Source organism: Triplophysa rosa, linkage group LG19, assembly GCF_024868665.1.
Source record: "Triplophysa rosa linkage group LG19, Trosa_1v2, whole genome shotgun sequence".
Lineage (NCBI taxonomy): Eukaryota > Metazoa > Chordata > Actinopteri > Cypriniformes > Nemacheilidae > Triplophysa > Triplophysa rosa.
In genome coordinates this window covers 10,156,520-10,178,071 of record NC_079908.1, presented here as the reverse complement: position 1 = coordinate 10,178,071, position 21,552 = coordinate 10,156,520, and the positions used below count along the sequence as shown (strand labels likewise).

At 38.2% G+C, this 21,552-nt stretch overlaps 1 protein-coding gene across 8 annotated transcripts in view; it reads right to left on the bottom strand.

Annotated features, from left to right (window-relative positions):
• nrg2a (neuregulin 2a) overlaps positions 1–21,552 on the bottom strand; it is an 81,541-nt gene that overhangs the window by 2,680 nt on the left and 57,309 nt on the right. For 2 of the 8 annotated variants that reach the window (XM_057361263.1, XM_057361271.1), the window contains exons 5-10: positions 16,049–16,107; positions 8,643–8,666; positions 5,264–5,366; positions 3,388–3,523; positions 3,086–3,213; positions 1,946–2,170 (exon numbers count right to left, since the gene is read on the bottom strand). In XM_057361263.1, coding sequence (XP_057217246.1) covers positions 1,946–2,170; positions 3,086–3,213; positions 3,388–3,523; positions 5,264–5,366; positions 8,643–8,666; positions 16,049–16,107 — 675 coding nt within the window. Of the gene's footprint in view, positions 1–1,945; positions 2,171–3,085; positions 3,214–3,387; positions 3,524–5,263; positions 5,367–8,642; positions 8,667–16,048; positions 16,108–16,403; positions 16,472–21,552 lie in introns of all 8 variants that reach the window. The other 6 variants (XM_057361264.1, XM_057361265.1, XM_057361266.1 and 3 more) reach the window with 6 other exon arrangements.

The following is a 21,552-nucleotide window of genomic DNA, read 5'->3' as shown; positions in this document are numbered from 1 at the left end:
TAATGAACCCCGCACGGTACAAATCCTCCCGCTTTGGCCCTCGTACGGCAGCGTGGGCGTTTTGCAGGCGAGAGATAACTGTAAATACAGCTGGCCGTGGGCTAGATCCTCTCTGCCTCGATACAAAAACAGCGTATCTGGAACGTTGAGTGACCCTGACTCCCTCTCTGATGCTCTCAGCCAGGCCAGAACATCTGTGAACTGCATTATCATGTACACAGTATATATCCAGCGAGCAGCATCCACCATGGAAGATACGACGGTAGCTAAAAGAGTTGCAGTACACCCACATTACAGTAGCGAACCCTCAGGGACCTCTGTGATGACCTAAACTATAGTAAAAAACAATATTTAAAAAATATTATTTTCAACAAAAGTCGGCCGATTTTTCCATTAGATATGTACATTTGACTTCCTGGATCGATGCGGACTATATCCACGTGAGATGAGTCTCGCGAGAGTAATTCAAGATTATGGAGCAGTTGCAGTTCTGCGATGTCATACGCTGTCTGCGCAGCCTGCGAGAGAGCAGAATCTCATTGAGCCCCATGATAAAATGCCCAACTTTACAAATCAAAGAATCAAAATAATTTGACGTTTAATAATTTAAAGTTAATTAAAGTCAATGAGAAAAAAAGATGTTTGAAAATGGGGTAAGAATTCTTTTCTTTTGAATCAGATTATTTTCTAACCCCTTTGGCAAACAGCTTTGTCTTGTTTTAAGAAAAGTTAAATTTCTCTGAAAGCAAGACTGTGTATCATTTTCTTTAAGTAAATATATCAGGTTTTAAGGATGTTTACATAATTGTTTGGTAAAACGAGACAAAAAAGCTGGAAAAAGGAAAAAGCTTCATAAAATTAAGCGAAGTAAAATATTTAATTCTCTCCTTATAGCCAGACAACTTTTTCTGATTTATCCAGCGCTATAATTTTGTTAAATATTTTTTTATTCTCTATCCTTATATCACCTTTTACTGACTAGCAGGCAAATATACAGCAAAAAATGAATTTCCTACTCAGCATTTATGTCTTGTTTTCCACAAATATCTAAAAATTCTTCATCAGAAGGATAGGGACTCATGAAAAAACTTGTTTTCTAATAGAAAATCTAAAAATGAGAAATGCAACGCTACTTAATTTCTCCACCAATACGATAGCCGATTATTCAGAGTCATATCTGCCGATAACGATATAGATTCTGAAGATCAAATTAATATTCCTTAACTTTCTGAATGTTATTAATTCATATAATGACTATTAATATTGAACATCGAACTGGAGATGTTTCTTAACATTTTCTATATACAGAGCACAAATTCAATGCATTTTCCTGTCCTCTTTTAAATGACAGGATCTATCGGCCCTGATTATCGACTGTTTTTAAACTATCGCCCGATTAAAAAATTTGCTTTTATCGACCGATACCCATTATTTGCCGATATATCAGTGCATTTCTACGCCTACTTGCTTCAAAAAACCTTTTAGATATTTGTACTGCAAAACAAGTAAAAAGTACTAAAGAAATTCATTTTGTTGCAGTGTGGCTGTTATAATGAGACCACATTGGCTATTAAAAAAAAACATCCCAATGATCTGTCAACAGAAGAAAATGACATGCAGGGTCCTCCTGAAAGATTACAGAGAGCAAACTCATGGGTTCACCATCTCACCCAGTGCATAGATCCCCCACCATACCCATGCAAAACACAAACTGAGCAAACCCTACTAACGTCTTCCACAAAAGTCCCAATCCTGCTTATCTTTAGCAGCAAACCACAAGTGACACTGCTCTTGAACCTGACCATTTGCTATTAAATCTTTCATGCCACCCGTGCCAGTCTCCAGGGTTAACAGAGACTGCACACTAAACCGCAGACGAGTCTTACTGCACACACTAAAACGCTTCTCAGTGCCATGGCTACAGATAGGGGGCGCTGAGGCACACCTGTCGCTATGCGGAGAGTCCCCGAGCGAGTCGAATGAGTCGCCGTACTGCAGGGGGGGCCGGTGGGGCTCAGTAAAGCCACAGTGTGCGGCACGCCTGGCCCGCGCCTCCATGCACGCAGGACTGTTGCATTTACTGGTCCCCACTGAGGACGACATCATGCCAGAAGGACAGTCGGAGAGGACGCTGTCTGTTCGCTCCAGACTCCACGTTCTCCCCTCTTGTCTGAGAAAGAGAAAGAAGGGAAAGGGAAGGAAAGAAGGCAGAAAAGTGCACAATAAAGGGCTTAAGCCAGTGGTTCTTAATGTGTGGAGACGTTTTTATTGGAACATTAATGTGTCTGCATTAAATTTCATTTCTAAAACTTAAAAAAACCGGAATGTATTGTTAATTATTCTAGACAAGAGTAATAATTGAACAAAATGTTGCTTTTAATATTTTAGTGATTATTTAACATTATATAAAACATGTGTATGTAACTTTTTTTTCATCATTGGCTCTTGTTAAATGACTAAATCTGTGCAATGACATTGTTACTCAACATTATTGAGTGCCGACATCTGGCAGAAATACTTGGCAACAGCAATGACTGATGATCAGATTATGGCGGTGCGTAACATGCATTTTTTTAAGAACGGGCGTGATGGAAAAAGAATGATCTGAACCACTGCCTTAACCCATGTGTGCGCGAGAAGCCGTTTGAATGACAAGCGTGAAGCGGGAGATCTGCGAGCGATCACTATGAATAACCCCCGAGTTTCTGTTCGCTCACTCACACCTGTGGCGATTTCATTCTTAATGGAGTGAAATATGGATGCGTGACTCAGATTCCACGTCGAGTCGCACCGAGGTGTGCAAAAATGGGAAAAGAATGCTGAATGAGATGGAAACAGACGCTTGAGTCAGGTAGGGGCCAATCGGAGCGTGACCCTGGTTCTTGATGAGTAAAGCGTGGAGTTTAGGCACACACACACACGCACACACACACGCACACGCGCACGCGCACGCGCACGCGCACACACACACACACACGCGCGCGCACACACTCACACGCACACACACACACGCACACACACACACACACACACACACACACACACACACATGGATCAGTTGTGGTAAAGCACACAGGGTTGGTACCTGTGAGTGGCAGAAAGGGCCCGGATTGTGGAGTGGTGAGATCTGGAAGACTGCCGGCTGTCGGGAAAAGGAGCCTCTTCTCCGTGTCTAATGACTCTCTCGGTTGCCGGGATGTTTTTGGAGATATACTACATTTAGGAGAAAAAGAACAAGTCTTTATTTACATGTGCCAGACACTTTCACACAATTTACAGTACATTCTTTTAAGATACAGAATACAATTTTTACATCTGTATGTGTACAGCCTTTGCACCGTTATCGCAACCGAATATTAAAGACTAATAGTAAGAAGAGTGACGTACATCTACCATGGGTATCTCCTCAGGACCAGGGCCTGGGTGATTGGGTCCGTTGGCCAGGTTACGGTTTGGGTGATCCACATACATGTTCTGCCTCACGTGATTGTGCATCTTCTTCCTCTGTTTCCTGGGGGGGAGGCTACAGTGAGGCAGTGTCACTCTCTCATACAACGGCCCACAAACACATTCAACATGTCACACAGTTTAATACTGTGATCTAACATCACACAACTCTGCTCTTCTACTGAATTTACAAATCTTTACATTTACCAATGTCACTGTAGACATCTGCCGGTGTATGTGTCACTTTTGACTGAAATATCTAAGACAAAGTTGATATTTAAAGCTGCAATCCGTAACTTTTTTGGTAAAAAAAAAAGATGAAAAATTAGTTAAGCAAGTAAATAAACAATTAGTCTTGAAACCTGTCCGCTTACCTTTTCACCATTCACAACTGTAAGCTTATAATAAAGTTTTTTTATCCAATTAATTTGTGTTAGTTAATTGCGTTTAATTTTATTTTTAAACACAGGTAAAGATAAGTATGTAGGGTTGTCACGGTACCATAAACATAGTTTACGATACTATAGCTGTATCACCATACCGAGTAGCATCACAATGCTGTGCCATTTTCATAATTGAAATCTTCCAAATAAACCAAATTTCCTTAATACACATATCTAAATGAAACATTTTGTATTTTCTATAGTAAACTGTATTATACTGTACACTACAATATTTTGTAGTATTAACTATAGTAGTTGGATAAATTGTTGCAAATACTGTAGTATACTTTAATGTTTACTATGGTAAGACTCAAAAACACTAGCGTCTAGGAATTTTTGTCAAATTACTGTAACAACATTTTCTCATGTGGGAACTAATTCAAATGTGCCACAAATTACATTTAAACAGCGATGTTTATAACGTGAAATGTTAGGCTTCCTTTAAATGTGAAACTAAAACGGCCAGTAGGTGGCGGCATTTTTTTTACGGAGTCAGTTCAACCAATTCGTTCAAAACGGCTGATTTATTCAATAACGAAGCGAGTGTCTTGATGACTCACTGAATCATTATATCGTCCAAGTCGTTCAAAACAGATTCATTTGGGAGAGAAACAGCAAAAAGGCAGATGTAAGTGAACGTTATCGCACATATTGCTTACAGATACAGACTTACCATGCTACCGTTTAAAAATAGAGCGGCATCGTGGGTATTTTTAAGCTTTAGCATTGCGATGCATGCTACCAAAGCACCGGTACACCGTGCAACCCTATAAGTATGTGGAGCAAACTGCAATTTTATGTTGCAAAGAGAGATGACGATCGAGTGGCAAAAGTAACAGACTGCAGCTTTAAAGGGATAGTTTGCCCAAAAATAGTCATCATTTATTCAGCCTAATGTCATTTAAAACCAGATATTTTGAGAAATGTCTCAGTGGTTTTGTGTCCATACAATGGAAGTCAATTAGGTACCAACATTCTTCAAAATATCTTTTATAATATCTTTTGACCTACGAAAGAGCTCTTGTTATAAATGTTAACGGTTCAGGGTCCATGGAAAACCATAGTTTTTTTTATTTGTAGTAAAACCACATAGTTACCTCAAATTCACTATGGTCTTACCACAACCAGTTGAACCATGGGTAGTAAAACTACGGTAATACAAATAGTAATCAATCTGCCAAAATTCCATGGTGACTACACTTTTACTATAATAAAATATGGTTAATATTCCCTATTGTATAAAACATATTCATTTTCTTTAGAAATATAAACACCATAGATGAAATTAATGCAATGTATGAAATGTATTCCTGGGTTTATAATGGTTGATAGTAAAACAGTTAGAAATGGATATATTGCTGCTGTTTACTCACTTGGTTTTGCAGTAGGCCACCACACAGACAATGCCCACCACCAAAAGAGCCACACATATGCCGGTGATTGTCAGGACTCTCTTCTGATAGAGCTCCTCTGCCTCTACACAGTCCCACACACGCAACACAACCAAAGAACCATCAGTCTCTTCTCCAACTAAATCTGTTTCAAAGCCTCTCATAAACACTTCCCACTGCTGCTGTGATCCTCCTCCGCATCTAACAGTAAATCTGAGACGTATCATGTACAACTCGGATGAACGTGGTCTTCGTATTGGGCGTTCAGCGTGACTCAGATCACGCAGAAGATCAGATCGATGCACTCTTATTAACTCCATGGATGTGAGGATTAATCACAGGACAGAAGGCCTCAACACGGGGATCTAATGGACCAACACAGCAGTGGGAAGTGCTTGCGCGAGGAATAATTCATGTCATTATCATGGATGTGAGGGTATGGGTCTGTTGCTCAATGATCTCCCAATGGGCCCTGATGAAAGGAGTGTGTGATTCCATGGATGGCTTCCTCCACTGGAGGGCATTGTCATTCAGCTCAATGTATAAGCTCAGCCTGCATTCCCGAAGTGGCAGTGTCAATATATCATTGAGATTTTTTAATATCTATTTTTGAAAATATCAGAGTGACCTTGAAACAAGATACTTTTAAAAAGCAAAACTGCATTCGTGTCGTGTACGGTTCTTTGGTGAACATATCTTGAGTCTAGACATAATTTATTCTTTAATTAAGCATAAATCTCAATAAATGTCTTCATATTTAAGCTTAAAACAAGAAAAATGAATTGGCCTGAAAAACTTAAATACCGAAATAAAAAATGTTAAGTATTTTTGGTAACATTTACAATAAGGTTGTATTTAACATTGATTATGTAAGTATGTAACATTAAAAATGTTAATTTTAACATTTACTAATGTTTTTAAAATCAAAAGCCATAACTGTTAACATTAGTTAATGCACAATGAACTTACATAAACAATCGACATTAACTAACATCAACCAAGATTAATAAATGCTGAAAAACTATATAAAACTGTGTTAACAAATACAACTTTATTATAAAGTGTTACCAAACGCTTCTAATCTTACATAATTTTGTCTCTTAAATAAATGCATCTTGTTTAAAGGAAGTTCAGATATTTTTCAAGAAGAACAATAAGATTTAGATTAACATTTAATCTTTTTCAGAAGGGCCTATCACATGGAGGCACAAATACTATCACCGGGGCGTTTTTGTTGGCCTGGTCAATATAGTTTATTCATGTTTCTATAATCAATCAAAGCATGGATGTTAAGGAAACTTTACAACGTGCCGAATGTTGGGACATTTTACAAATATCAAACCACAAACTACATCCAGCCTTTTGTCTTTCCCTTGGAAAGGAGCCTTGGATTGGTCTCGCGGATCTTCCAAAAGCTGTGAAGGGCTGAGGGCTTGTTAGGGGGGAATATTTCATAATCAATAACAAAATAATCCAGATGTGTTCTGCTCTTTATTATAGTTCAATGGTCAGTGAACATTATTTCTGAAGGACCTTATTTGTGATATTAAACTACGCGCTATAAGCTCGGCTCTCAAGAAACGTGACTTTATAAAGTGCTGTAAAACGGATCATTTTCAAGGGAAAACAGGGGCTGTTTTTATAAGCAAAGAACAGACGATTGGGAGAGGTCATATAAACAACCTAATTATGGTACTAATGCAGTTTGGCATGCAAGGGCACTAAGATTCAGTTTTGTAAGCCCGGCAAAATCAAAAACAGAAAACAAAAGAGAAACAGCGTTCAATGTTGAACCGTTATAAAATACAGCTGCAGAATTGTCATTGGTGCAGGAGAGGGATGGCAAACTAGCGTGCAAGAATCGAGGGGGGGGGGAAGAGCGAAAATAATTGAGAGAAGACAACAGGAAAATCTCAGGGAAATGAGAGAGAGAGCAGATGGAAACAGAAGAGAGGAGGAAATCCAAATGTTTGGTTTAAGAAAGGCAAGAGCTCTTATCTGCAGCGCTCATACATGTTGCGTCGAAATAATCTGAGCTGTCAATCAAGTCTGCGCGATCAGCTGTGCGTTCAAATAAAATAAGCATTACATCATTTCAATAAAATCCTAGATGACATGGCCAGATGTAGTGTAGGGCTTTGAAAACTCAATCCCTGTCTAACATTACGCTTCAATCAGTATATTCGCTTTGTTTTCCAGTAAAAATCTAAACATCCTTAAAACAAGATTTGTTTACTTGACAAGCTAATTTGTATAAGACAGACATCCTCTTGTTCAGAAAAACATCCTCCTGTTTTAAGCATTAATCTACAAAATTCAGTACAGTTTACAGTCAATTTTCACGGGGTAAGAAAAATTCAAGATTTTCCAAGAAGGCTATATTATCTCTCTTTCACTCTAATAAATAAAATGCACTAATACTAAATTTCTCCACTGATACCGATAGCCAAGTGCCCACAACTATGCCGATAGTTTGATGGTTATATTAACTTGCATTAACTAAATTCTGAAGATTAAATTAATATTTCTTGATCATCGGCTGTTTTTAAACTACCGTCCAATAGCCAATAGTGTGAAAATTTGCTTTTATCAATCGATACCAATTATTGGTCGATATATCGGTGCAATAAATTAGAAATAAATTCATTTTATGCTAAATACAAAAAAATGAAAGATTAAATACATTTATATTGTTTCAAAGATGTTCACATTTTAACTGAAAATGCGTGCATGATGGAGAATGTTGACACAGTCTGAGCCAAGATTTAACAGGTGTAACATAATTCGATTCAATGTTAACACTACTTCAGTCTACATAAATTCACTTGAAGCTACTTGTTGTGTTTACCGTTCAGTAAATACAAGGTGGATGCATAAAGCTGACAAAGGTTTCCATGAATCTCCCCCGCAAAATCAGTAAATTCGAGTCACGTAAGCGCATGTTGAATAAAGCTCGCGTACAGCAAACACCTGACTGACTCACTTCCTGCCTCTTTATGTTCCTCCAACCCACAAAAATGGTTTATATCAAGAGTCCTACTTAAAACATAAATAGTTGAATGTGGTTACTTTGTTAAAGAGCAGTACGCACGCTGACACTAAAACAAAATTTACAACTGTTTTTTAAATGGTAAAACATGTTGTGCCATTAGAAACTTCTTTTCTGAGGAGATAAGGGCTGCAGATAATGCGTCTCGAGCCATCTCTTAAAAAGAGGGTCTACATACAGAACAATAACTGATTGACAGATTTATTTGTTAATCAATTTGCTCATTTGCTTTAGAGTCCGGAAGGAGGCTATGAAGGTGTCAAATAAAATGGAATCTATACAGTTCAATCGGAGTGAAGGATAGGTCCATACCCATGAATTCAATCCCAAGAGACTCTGCCAGTACAAAGAGTTGATAATTGAGGAGCAAAACCAAAGAGAGAGAGAACAAGGAAGAACAAGGTTTAAGAGAGAGATAATCCAACGTACACAGGAACACACACAGTATGGGCATCATGAAAGTGATATGAGAATTTTGGACACATCAAGCGAATACTAAGGGTATTATGTGCTCACATAAGAATAGTGCAAGGTTAGAACATGCAGGTTAGAGCAAGTCTGAAATCTGGGTTTATATAACACGATTCAGGATTAATGGGTAAGAGAACGGATGATTATAATTACGAGTCATAAAAATAAATGCGATTAAAATCATCCAACTACCATCTAGCGTCAAACTACTACTTTGTTTTGGTGTTTATTGCATGAATTAAGATCTGAGATTTTAGCTAGGTTAGTTTTTTTTAATGGAATCAATGTCATTGTGTGAGCTACTGTAATTCACAGGGCATACTGTTAGACACGTAAATTAATGTTGTTTAAAGGGGTTACGTCAACTCTATAAAGAATATCATTTTTGTTATTTAGTATAATTATTACAAACAAGACAGTTTCACTAAAAAGAAGCAAGTGTGCAGGAATGCAAATAAACTGATATACATTCAAGTGTTTCACTGTACAGAATATCTACAGTATGATGTGTCTTACCTGTGGGGTAAAGAGACAGTTGATATTACTCATAATATATGTTAAACGGCACGTTTTTGTGTTTGAGTTAATTGTTAATCACAAGATGCTATGTACACTTTAAGATGTGTATATTAGTAAAACATGCGGCCATATGCAACAGACATTGCATGGCTAAACGAAACAGACAATGCATTTATTAATCAATTCATTTATTAAATAATTATATGATTCCAGGCTATAGCTGAATATTCCAATCTCACATCTGAAGTCAAATGGGGAGCGCAGAGGTAATATTGGAGCTCTTCATGTCATAACTGGAGTGATGTCGTGCATCAGGATTTTTCCATTATAATAGGATTATTTCCATTGAGATAAGCCTGGAACACATTTCTACAGACTGCTCACGTGTCTAATATTAACTACAGGAAATCCCCACTGTTGTCATGACAACACACTTTCATAGACCTGATATAGGTTGTGTAGACGTCTGAGCAATGAGGGAGGCTTTTTCTTTTGGATGTCATGCACGGACCCCTTTGGTAAAGCCAGTTATATTTTTTATGCGCGTGTCTGTAAAACAATGGCTGTGATATTTTGGTTGTTTGATGTCAAAGATGGCACATGCTAATTATAAAGTGTGTTTGTTCGATACGTTTGTGCAGTTTGCCAGTGTGAATTATCCGCACCTGCACAGCATGCTGGGATATACCCCCGTCTTTCCATTTAAAAGTGACAATATGTCAGACATAACCTACGTTTGAGATTAATATTCACACGAGGCACTAAAACGGGGGACACATTCTTTTTTGCCTGTGTCTACATGTACCTATTGTAGTACATTTAGGATTAGTGTTATTTACACTTCCTCGGGTCTTAAAGCTTCAGTACCAGCGCTGTTTCAACACCCAATGTTTGTTGAAAGACATCCATTCCAGACCTCCCAAACTGAACAGTATAAAGAGGAAACCTGGCTGTTGACTGGCATGCAAAGACTTGATAAGCTATCCACGACTCCAGGTCGATAAATCATAACACGACACGGGTTATGCCCATGTGTCAAATTATCATTTTTATTTTTTGCTCCACTTTGAGTGTTTGTTTAAGAATGGCTCGTAAAGTCGGCGCCGATAGCTCTGTGGTTAGTGGTAGGGGTAAAAACGAATACACAGCTTGAAAAATCGATTTCCACGTGTGGGCGGTATGAAACTCCCCCTTCCATTGATTGGCTAACCAAAGATCAGCAAGCGAGGGAGCGACTTCTTCGGTTGTCCTTCGGTTCCGTGGATGAACAGAATAAATAGTCCTCCGCTGCTGTACAGTGGGGATTCTTCAAGTATGTTTCATTTCTCTCATTAAATAACCGTGCAGGGCAGGTCCTAGACTGGACTTTCTTCGTGCAACCTAACGCATTTCATATAAATATTTATATCACAAATATTAATGTAGTTCGAATCTGCATCTTTCTAGCTCTCCAGGGTTAAATCTGCGTGGCAAAGCTGCGCGAGACACTGGACTATGGAGGACTAAACCTGCAAAAATTATAAATAAATAAATGTATAAATAAATAAATATATAAACGAATAAATGTAATAATATGAAAATAAATACAGGAATGAATGGTTTGATAAAACAAAATAATTCGTTTTAGCTATTATTGATCTTAGCTTTAACTTTTCTTTTCATTTTTTAAATTGATTTATTATTTTTTGTGTCCATTTTTAATTATTTTTAATTATTATTATTTTTTATTTTTAGATTATTTTATTTATCATTTCCTTTTATTTTTACATTTATTTATTTATACGTTTATTTATTTTTATATTTATTTATTATCGCATGTATTTATTTCCACTTTTATTTATTTATTCTTGAATTTATTCTTACTTTTCTGTGTCTTGTATGATAATTAGATGGGTTGGTCTTGCCTACTATTGGTTCAGCGTAGATTGAAGCGTTTGATCGATTACTCTTGACTTGTTTTGGACTAACGTCACGTCACTCACTGATCGTTTGCTTCGTGTATAACGTTAAGTAACTATGGCGGGCGCACAATTAGCTAGAGAGTTACAGCATTTAGCCAATGAAGTCGATAACCATGCATCAAATGACTATGTGTCATTCAGATTAGATGCACTTATTGATGATTTATTACAGATTGACGGCGAGATAAATGACAAAGTTCTCCCTCGGTTGTTAGCCTCTTTGCAGCACATTCAAAGTCTGTGCGAGTCAGAGGGTGCTATGGTGGCGTTACAGTTCAACTGGTGAAAATCATAAAGCACAAAATGTAATAAGGTTTAACTACACAGATGAGCTTGTAAACCGAAGTCGCAAGCTAACGCTTTGTCAAAGTGATAGTTATAAGCAGCCTTTCGGTTAGAAAAAGCGTAAAGATTTAATGTAACATGATGTAACATAATGTAAATGAATTGAGACATAGTGAACTTAAGTCACAAGTTAACACGGTAGTAATGAGCATCGTTCTTTCACTACAGGGGCCATCAAATGGAAACCATTCCTTCTAAAAAGACGTGGTTACTAAACGGTACTCGTAAACTACATTTCATAAGAGATAAATAACACAGAGGTCACAAGTTAAGACGGGCATATTCCCTTGATTCATCCAGCTGCATATTGTTGTGTGACATCTTGATATTATTGCAAAGATCCGCAGCAGCTAGCATTGCGAAATAGCTTAGTGTGATTGTTACCGTAGTGACACGCTGCCTCGCTTTATTGTATGGGTACGAATCCCGTGTCAAATCGCTTTATTTATTTTTTCACCTCGCTTCAGCCGTTACGGGCGATCATACCAATAATTTGCAATCTTAACAAGAATGTCAAAATCATGTAACAAGAAAGTCTGTGTTTATTAGACATCTTAATATCAAGTCGTCTTGTGCTTTCAGAATCGACGAATCTGCTGAGGTCGTTCATGCACCTCTTTGGCAGAGGACCTGTAACCGGAACTTGGTCACCACCTTAGCACCCCCTGACTCGCACAGATTTTGAAGAACTTTGTCATTTATCTCTCCGTCAATCTGTAATAAATCCTCAATAAATGCATCTAATCTGAATGACACATAGTCATTTGATGCATGGTTATCGACTTCATTGGCTAAATGCTGTAACTCTCTAGCTAATTGTGCGCCCGCCATAGTTACTTAACGTTATACACGAAGCAAACGATCAGTGAGTGACGTGACGTTAGTCCAAAACAAGTCAAGAGTAATCGATCAAACGCTTCAATCTACGCTGAACCAATAGTAGGCAAGACCAACCCATCTAATTATCATACAAGACACAGAAAAGTAAGAATAAATACAAGAATAAATAAATAAAAGTGGAAATAAATACATGCGATAATAAATAAATATAAAAATAAATAAACGTATAAATAAATAAATGTAAAAATAAAAGGAAAGGATAAATAAAATAATCTAAAAATAAAAAATAATAATAATTAAAAATAATTAAAAATGGACACAAAAAATAATAAATCAATTTAAAAAATGAAAAGAAAAGTTAAAGCTAAGATCAATAATAGCTAAAACGAATTATTTTGTTTTATCAAACCATTCATTCCTGTATTTATTTTCATATTATTACATTTATATATTTATTTATTTATACATTCATTTATTTATAATTTTTGCAGGTTTAGTCCTCCATACTGGACAGCACGAAGCGGATTCATATACAATTTTATTTCATTCAAAATTCGCTGTGTTCCGTTGTAATTTGTATTGAGGCTCCGTATGTTTGCACTAAACCGTTTAAACAATTAGCATTTATTTTTGTTTGATCATTTAATTTTAGCTCAAGATGGCTAGAGGTAACCTTTTTTCATAAAGGAAAAAACGTGTCCAGTGTCTCGCGCAGCAAAACTCTGAATTCGTCTTGGTTCACTTGATAGAATGTACACAGAAGCAAACTTGTGGAAATGTGTTAACCCAACAACCACCAACACAGCGAATTTTGAATGAAATAAAATAAGTATATGAATCCGCTTCGTGCTGTACAGTGTCTCGCGCAGATTTAACCCCGAAGAGCTAGAAAGATGCGGATTCGAACTACATTAATATTTGTGATATAAATATTTATATGAAATGCGTTAGGTTGCACAGAAGAAAGTCCAGTCTATAATCTGCCCTGTACGGTTTGTGGACGGTTGTTTGATGAGAGAAATGAAACATACTTGAAGAATCCCCACTGTACAGCAGCGGAGGACTATTTATTCTGTTCATTCACGGAACCGAGTGACAACCGAAGACGTCGCTTACTGATCTTTGATTGGCCAATCAGCGGAACATGTGAAATACATGTGAAATACTCGTTTTCAAGTTGTTTATTCGTTTTTATCCGTGAAGTTGAAAACGAAAAATTAAGCAGAATTCTCGTTTTTCCTTTTTTTTGAATGAACGAAAAACGAAAATGGCGCCGTTTTCTCACTCCCGTTTGATCAAGTTCAAACTGAAAAACAAATGACCAAAAGATACACGGACAGTTAAGGGCTCAGCATAGTCCAGGCGAATTGCGCTTTCGTTCTGCGTTTTGGGGTAAAACGAAGCTCGAAAACGTTGAGAGACGTACAGTATAGTGTTTTCGAACAATCCAACACCCTTTTGTTTCTGGAGGCGGGGTTTACATGACATATGCAAATAGCCTCTGCGCACGTGGCCACACAAACAACACACCCACCTATTACGTAATGGCCATGGACCAATAATGGTGGCTCGAGGGTGTTTACCGGCCACACTGGTTTGCTGCGGCGAACTAGTGAAAAGAAATGTCGTTTGGACCAGATTTTGTTCGAAATCAGGCCACAGACGGTCGTTTTTCGATTTCGAATGTAGTATGCTGAGCCCTTCAGTGTACTGACATACAGTGCTGACCCGAGTTCGATTCCTGTCTCGAGCGTCATTTGTCGGTCCCTCTCCCCTGTCTCTATAACGCTTTCCTGTCTGCTCTCCACTGTCCGATTGTATTAAAAAAGTCAAAAAGCCCCTAAACGTTATAGCCTTCCACATCTAGAATAGTTTTATTAACGACGATCCTTCGTGTTCAACCCCCCATTTTATAATAAATAAATACATGTTAAGATTAAGATCGGGGTAAAATATAAACCGTGGCAGCATAGCAACGCTCTGGAGAACACAAAGACCTGATTATACGCACTAAGCGGACACAGGCAGGAGCCAATAGCTCACAGGCACGAACTGTCAGGTGCAGTCATCTCCTGCCTCCCTCTAATCTAGGTGTTATTCTGCAGTTGATGGACATGAGTGTTGCAGATGGCGCTGTGTAGCCTTAAACGGTTAGAATGTGTCACCTCGGGGAAGTGGAGCTGTTTAATTTCAAGCTATAATTGAGGGGGGATTTTTAAACTGTGAGGTGTGCTCGATTTGTGACAGGGTGGCGCGAGGGTAACAATGGTGTTTGCATGTGTTTTCAGTTTTACACTGCACGCATTTGTGAATTGCACACATTTGTGAAACTACAGAAGGGTGTATAGTATGTAAATTAATACGGACAAAAATGGGTTGGAAAGATGGTCTCAACAACACATTATATCTGTACAGGTAAGAATGCTGTACATGTAATTTTGGTTTATGGCTAAGATAATTTGTAATTTAGCTGACATTTCTGTCTCTAATTGCCTCCCAATATTACCCAATTTTATTTGCTAATAGTTACTGTGTGAATAAATATATCAACGTAAAGTATTTAAATAAGTATAAATATTTAAAAATGTAAGAAACCACTTTAAAAGTATTTTCAGTTTTTCTGAATTGACTATTTATGTGTTTAAGTAAAATGATCATTTTTGTTTCATTCTGTTAACTACTTATATTTAAATATAAACATTGTTTCTATTTGCATTCATTTGCACAAAATGAAAACTGGAGGAACGGGTCAAAATAACAGAAAAGATGCTCTGTATATTTTTTCAGACCTCAAATACTGCAAAGAAAACAAGTTTAAATTCACCTTTGAGTAATACAACAGTAATATTCGTACATGTATTTAGGAAAAGTTGTAAAAAAATTACGTGATAAGCTAATTTTTATCACAGTTTTCATGTGTCTTGTCATGCTGTCAGTCTTTCACATTGCTGTTGGATGACTTTATGTCACTCCTGAGGTTTGATTTTGTTGAAATTGAACAGACACTGGACTGGAATGGCCACAATACATCTAGAAATGCTGATTAAATGAAAATTTGAAATGCTCTCTTAATTTTTTCCTGCTGCTGTAAATATACATAATATAATAAATAACAGGACATTTGCGCAGCAAAAATATTAGGTCATATTTTATAATCACCAAAAATGTATTAATTTATAATTACCAAAATATTTTTAATGACATTTTGTGCTCTAGTTGGACACTCTTGTATTTATAGTTAGTAATATTTGTTTTATATGTTAATTATTAGGATTTTCTTAGTATCCCGTTCGTCTTAGTATTCACTTTAGTTTTGGGTTTGATTGAATAAACTACATGCAATCATACCTGCACACATGCATCACTCATGATGTTAAGGATCACACTGCTTCTAATGTCAAATCTATCATTAACCATAATGCAATGGGGTGAATGACACAATGTCCCGAATAAAACAGATTAATTTGTTAGAACAGGAAGCAGATTGTATCATTACAGATCATTCCATAACATTACAGAATAGTAACCTCCAAAACAGCATGCACAACAGACAGACAGACAGACAGAAAGAAATGGACATACGGTAGAAACTGGCCATAACGTAGGTTTGACAGCGATCACCAGTAAAGTCATTTGGACACCTGATGGAAAGAAACAAAACCAAAGAGAGAGAAGAAAGGAGAAATGCAAAAGAAGAGAAGAGAGGGAAAGAGAGAGAGGCAGAGAAAAAGAGAGCAGAGGAAACATGAAATTAGAACCTCAGCACATTAATGGACAGCAGAAGCAGAGGGTCCACTGGAGCACCACTGTGTCTGATTCAGGACAGACTGAAGCTGGCGAGTCTCGGGAGGCAGAGGAAGGTAAAAGCAGAGACAACAGTGGTAACCCAGTGACAACCAGGCTTCTGTTTGCGGCTGCGCGTCGCAAGTCAACATACTTTTGGAACCTCTTAACCGCAGGGGCTCTGTCTGCAAGCACCGTGGCCCGAAGTATCCATCCGGACATCTGGGAAAGGAGGACAGGTTGAACACATGACACACACACAGATATCACAATACAGAGATTATTATGCACAACAACGTGCGGATAGCGTCCACACATTGCAACACACTGAAGCAACCGGAGCGGCAATGAACCGGACAAAATGCTTAAAAAGCACACTGCAAAAAAAGCTGTTTTCCAGTTACAATATCCAAACATTCTTGAAACTAAATAAATGTACATTAGAAGAAAGAATTTGTAATGGCAATTATTACCTTGCTCGAAAAATCAATGAAAGATCTTTTTAAAAGCTTACTAAAAGGGATAGTTCACCTAAAAATGAAAACTCTTACGTCATTTATACACCCTCTTGTCATTTCAAACCTGTATGACTTTCCTTTCTTCCACAGAATACAAAAGAAGATATTTTGAAGAATGTTGGGAACTGAACAACATAGGTGCCCATCACTTCAATTGTGGACACAAAACCAATGCAAGTCAATGCAACTCATTTTTGGGTGAACTACTACCCCTTTAAGCCAAAAAAAATTAATTCTGTCATCACGCAAGTCATTCTCAACGTTTATGACTTCTTTCTCCTAAGGAATTTTTCAGTTCACACTATACTTTACAATACAATGAAAGTAAATGAGTAAATGGCGACTTTATCAATAACATTTTACATGATTTTCCGTTTTAAATGTTTAAATTTAATGAATTTTATGCGTACATTTTTTTTTTTTTAATTCATTTTTTCGCAATGCAACTTAAGATGATACGAAACCAGTTTCTTCCTACACTCAAGCTGTTTGTGTTTGCACATAAGCAGCAGTTTCTAATACGGTTGCCTGATTATGACATGGCTGTCATTCATGGATATGATTGGCCAATTATGCACATTCATGTAATTCCAGTAAACAAATTATAGCTCATCACTGTGTAATGAACGTTATGGGGCTAATGTTTTCATACGTCTAATTCCTCTCTGTAACCGCTCTAGTCAGCTATGACTGATGAATGGCCACCTTCAATTTACAGGACAAACACAAAGTTTTATCCTTCGCCACTGGTCTATCAGCTAAACGCCGTCTCGTTGCTTTTCTCCAGTTTGACCGACGGCTTGACTTACGAGGTACCTGTAAACGTTAAAAAAGCACTTATGTTGGCTTTTGAAATGTGAGGCATTACATGTGACATAATAGACGCAGCACACACACGAAGCCTTTGGTGAGTTTATAGAGTGTAAAATGAGCCAAGGTCGAGGCCGTAACCTCTTCCCCGGGACGAAACAGAGCCATGTCGCTGCCTGGCACGCTGCGGAACACTGAGATGTTAACATCCATCAGATGCGTCCCTGGGAATTACAGAGGAAAGGTGATAGAGCACTTTGTAGTAAACTTTAGGTAAAACGCACACGGTTTTAGTCTAAAGGGTATGTAGGGTGGAGAGAAGTTTGGGGTTCGAGGAGAGGTAGCGTTAGGCACGGACCAGAGCCAGACATGTTTTAAGTAACAGGTATGCTGTTGAGGAGAGAGGTCAGAGGTCATGGAAACTGTTATCCTGCTGAACAGCACCACAGAGCCGGACTAAAGTGTAAGCACACGTGTGTCTCAGACAGGAGAACTCCCCGGTGATCAGAACTCCTCGACGTTCCTTCATTCGTGGCATTCTCCAGCACCTTCTCTTAAATGAAAAACAGACGCCGAGCGTAACGTCTTGCTTGCCTAAAGCGTACAGTTTCAGACTCGTCCTTGTGTCTTTACCTTGAGCGTATGCGGTACTGTAGTCATATTTCCAGGTTGTTGAAAATATGATGTATGCTTGCAGCCATGCTTGGACAGGCGTAATTGAAATGTTTCTTTAAACCTTGTGATCTAAAGGATCATGGCTAAAAGCATGAAATTATTTCAGTACATAAAATAAATGGTATGTACTTCAGTATTTCAATACTGTTTAAAATGCACTCCCATAATGTTGGTTGTGTCTGCAAAGCTGTAACTGTATCTTGAAAATACAAAAAAGCTCACTTGAATTGAACATTTAATTCAATTTGCCAATTTCTCCCACGTCATATTTCTCCCTACAGTGATACATACATCTTTGCATTATTCTGCTATGTTAAATCTAGAAAACGAGAAAACTTACAATACAAAACTTATAAATAAAATTTCTTTTTATTCTTAAAAGAAACATATTCAAACTTAATCTGTGTCCCTAGTTGGTAACAAACTAATTTAGCTGATGCCCAGAAAGTCCAGCTCCCTCTCAACAAAGCCGCAGGTTCTCCTCAACAAACACTCACACACATCTGTCCGAGAAGCTCTACAAAGGCGGCGCGAGAGTAAAAGAAAGAGTATTTTGCCAGAAGTGGGCCGTAAAAGTAAACCTGAAAAAGATAAACATCGTAATATTCCAAACAAGCCTGAAGTCAGGAAAACAGATACCAGTTCCAAGAATCCAGGTGCATGTGGCCAAACTGTATATCGCAGAGCGCAACACATCCACATACGTCTGGCTCTCACCACGCTGGGAAGTTTCCACGTGGCAATGAGCCACACACGACAGAAATGACGAGTTATAGCGTAATTCATATTCCAAAGACAGCCAAAGCCACTTCAGTTTCACTGTAACTATGTTTGGTCAAATAACTTGCCAATTAAATACATTTTTAAGAGAGATCAGGTAGCAATCTGTGCTTAAAGTGAACATTCTGTCATCATTTACTCACTCGCTTGTCATTTCAAACTTGTATGACTTTCTTTCTTCTGCAGAACACAAAAGAAGATATATTGAAGAAAGCTGGTAACTGAACAATAGCAGTACTCATTCCCTTCTATTCTATGGACACAAAACCAATGCAAGTCAATGGGTACCGCCGTTGTTTGGTTATCAACATTCTTTAAAATATCTTCTTTTGTGTTCTGCAGAAGAAAGAAAGTCATACAGGTTTGAAATGACAAAAGCGTGAGTAAATGATGACAGAATTTTCATTTTGGGCTGAACAATCCCTTTAAGGTAAGCATATACACCTTACAGTGAAATATACTGTAATAAAAATAACTGTAAACATAAAAACAGAACTTAAAGATGAGATTCTTCAGACTGCTAGTTATGACAACATCTAATCCTGTTTTAAACACACGCCAGTCTCTAACCCGCACCACGGCCAGATCCAACCTACACTATACCATCCAAATGTTTAGGATCGCTTGACTGAAATGTATTTTGTGATCTTTAAAAACTACTTCAATACCGTTTACAAGCATCTCCGGGTGAGACCTGAAAAAACGGACTGATAAAATGCCAATTCTGCCAATTCGATGCAAATACCTTGAAGACACTAAAATGTAATGTTAATTCTCTTCATCACATTGCTTTGTTTTTTATTGTTTGTTTTATTTGTTTTATTGTTTATTGCTTTTATGTTTTTTATTCTTCAATCTAGAAAACAATATGAATAAGAATGAATAAATAAATAAGTGTTCGCCGTTTTTGAATGGCAGTATATATTTACACAGACCATACTGAATTGAAACAGGATGTGTGCCGTGTCACTGTGTAACATGTAAATGTCAAACCAGTCATGTCAATACAGCTTTGAACAGGAAAGGGAAATGGCAGACTTGTCTTTCGTTCGCGTCCCGTTGCCCTCCTTCAGGTCAATGTAACTCTGTTGAGAACGAACTCTGTAAAATGAGAAGACCAGCACTGCCTGTAGAAGTCCATTCTGACCCCGAAGCCTTCACAGCACTCCTATACTGTCTGTGAACCTGTCAACCTCAATCAAACAACCCTCGATTTATCCACCATGCATGACGTTCTCATGGAAAGAAAACCTGATCTCTTGATCTTGGTTGTGTTGCATAATAAATGTGCATCTTTAGACAAGTACCGTCATTACAAAGAACGCCTTTGAGGCAGCTGTTTCTACGTATGTTCCCTAATACTCGGAAAGTTGAATAGAGTCAGATGGCCGGTAATTAAAAACAAACTCACCAAACCCCACTTTCCATTTGAATTTGTCCTTCATGCACAACACACACACACAAAATAAGAAAAAGAGCGGCTAAACAGGACCAAATCCAGTCTGGGCCCCCTCCGTGTACGGGGGGCCGTGAATCTCCACAGCCATTCCTCTCTCTTCTCCAGCTCTGTGCTCTGTCCTGCTCTTATGTAAACATGACAGGGGTGTCGATGTGGAGCTGCTGTAACTTGGCAGGCAGTAAAATACTCCCCCATCATCCCAGCAAGAAAATAATTATGGCCGGGGTCATTTATTACCTCGTCCTTGCCATCACATATACTGTATATGTGTGTGTGTGTCGGTGGAACTTTGTATTTCAAAGAAAAAAAAGCAGGCTGATAAGAGGCAGGCCGTACCGCTCAACCCGTTCAGTAATTCCTATAGAAGCCTGGCCTATATTGAATGAGATAGCTTCGGGGCAACAATTCCCGGCGGGCCTCGACTGCATTATCCAACGTTTCTGGACCCGTGCCTCACCCATGAGTGAATTAGCTGCTGTAATTGAGTCATTGCTCCCTCCAATTTGTACACAACCTTTTGAATGGCTATCTCGGGCCGTTCACTCGCCAAGCGGTTTCCCAGGTAGGAGTGCGCACGCACGAGCTACGGGCTGAAATACCAGCAGGTGCACTCGTAACATGGCACAACATGAGGTCTGAAATTGATTTGTAAAAAAGAAAGAAAAACAGCACCTTTCGACTCGGCGATCTCCGCCGCTCTCGCTACAGCAAAAACAGATCCATATAAAGCCCAGATGCTGTATACACGCGCACACACACACGTGTGACACGACACGGAGGTGCTCCAACATGTGTCTCCCGCATCCTTGTTTTTTATCCCCCCTTCTTTGGAGCTACTTGATCATCCAGTTTGTTTTGATAATATGAGCGAAAATGTTTTTCAAGATGTCCCGAGCATCCTCGATTTAAAAGCATCTGTGTAAATCGCCGTCCTTTTCCTCCGTGATTGAAATGTAAGCAGCGGTCCTATTTACTTCATGGGAGGGCCTCTAGCTCTCGTAAATATTTGTCTTAGCGCTAAACCGGCATGACATGGCATTTTAGAGAGGTTTGATGCACAT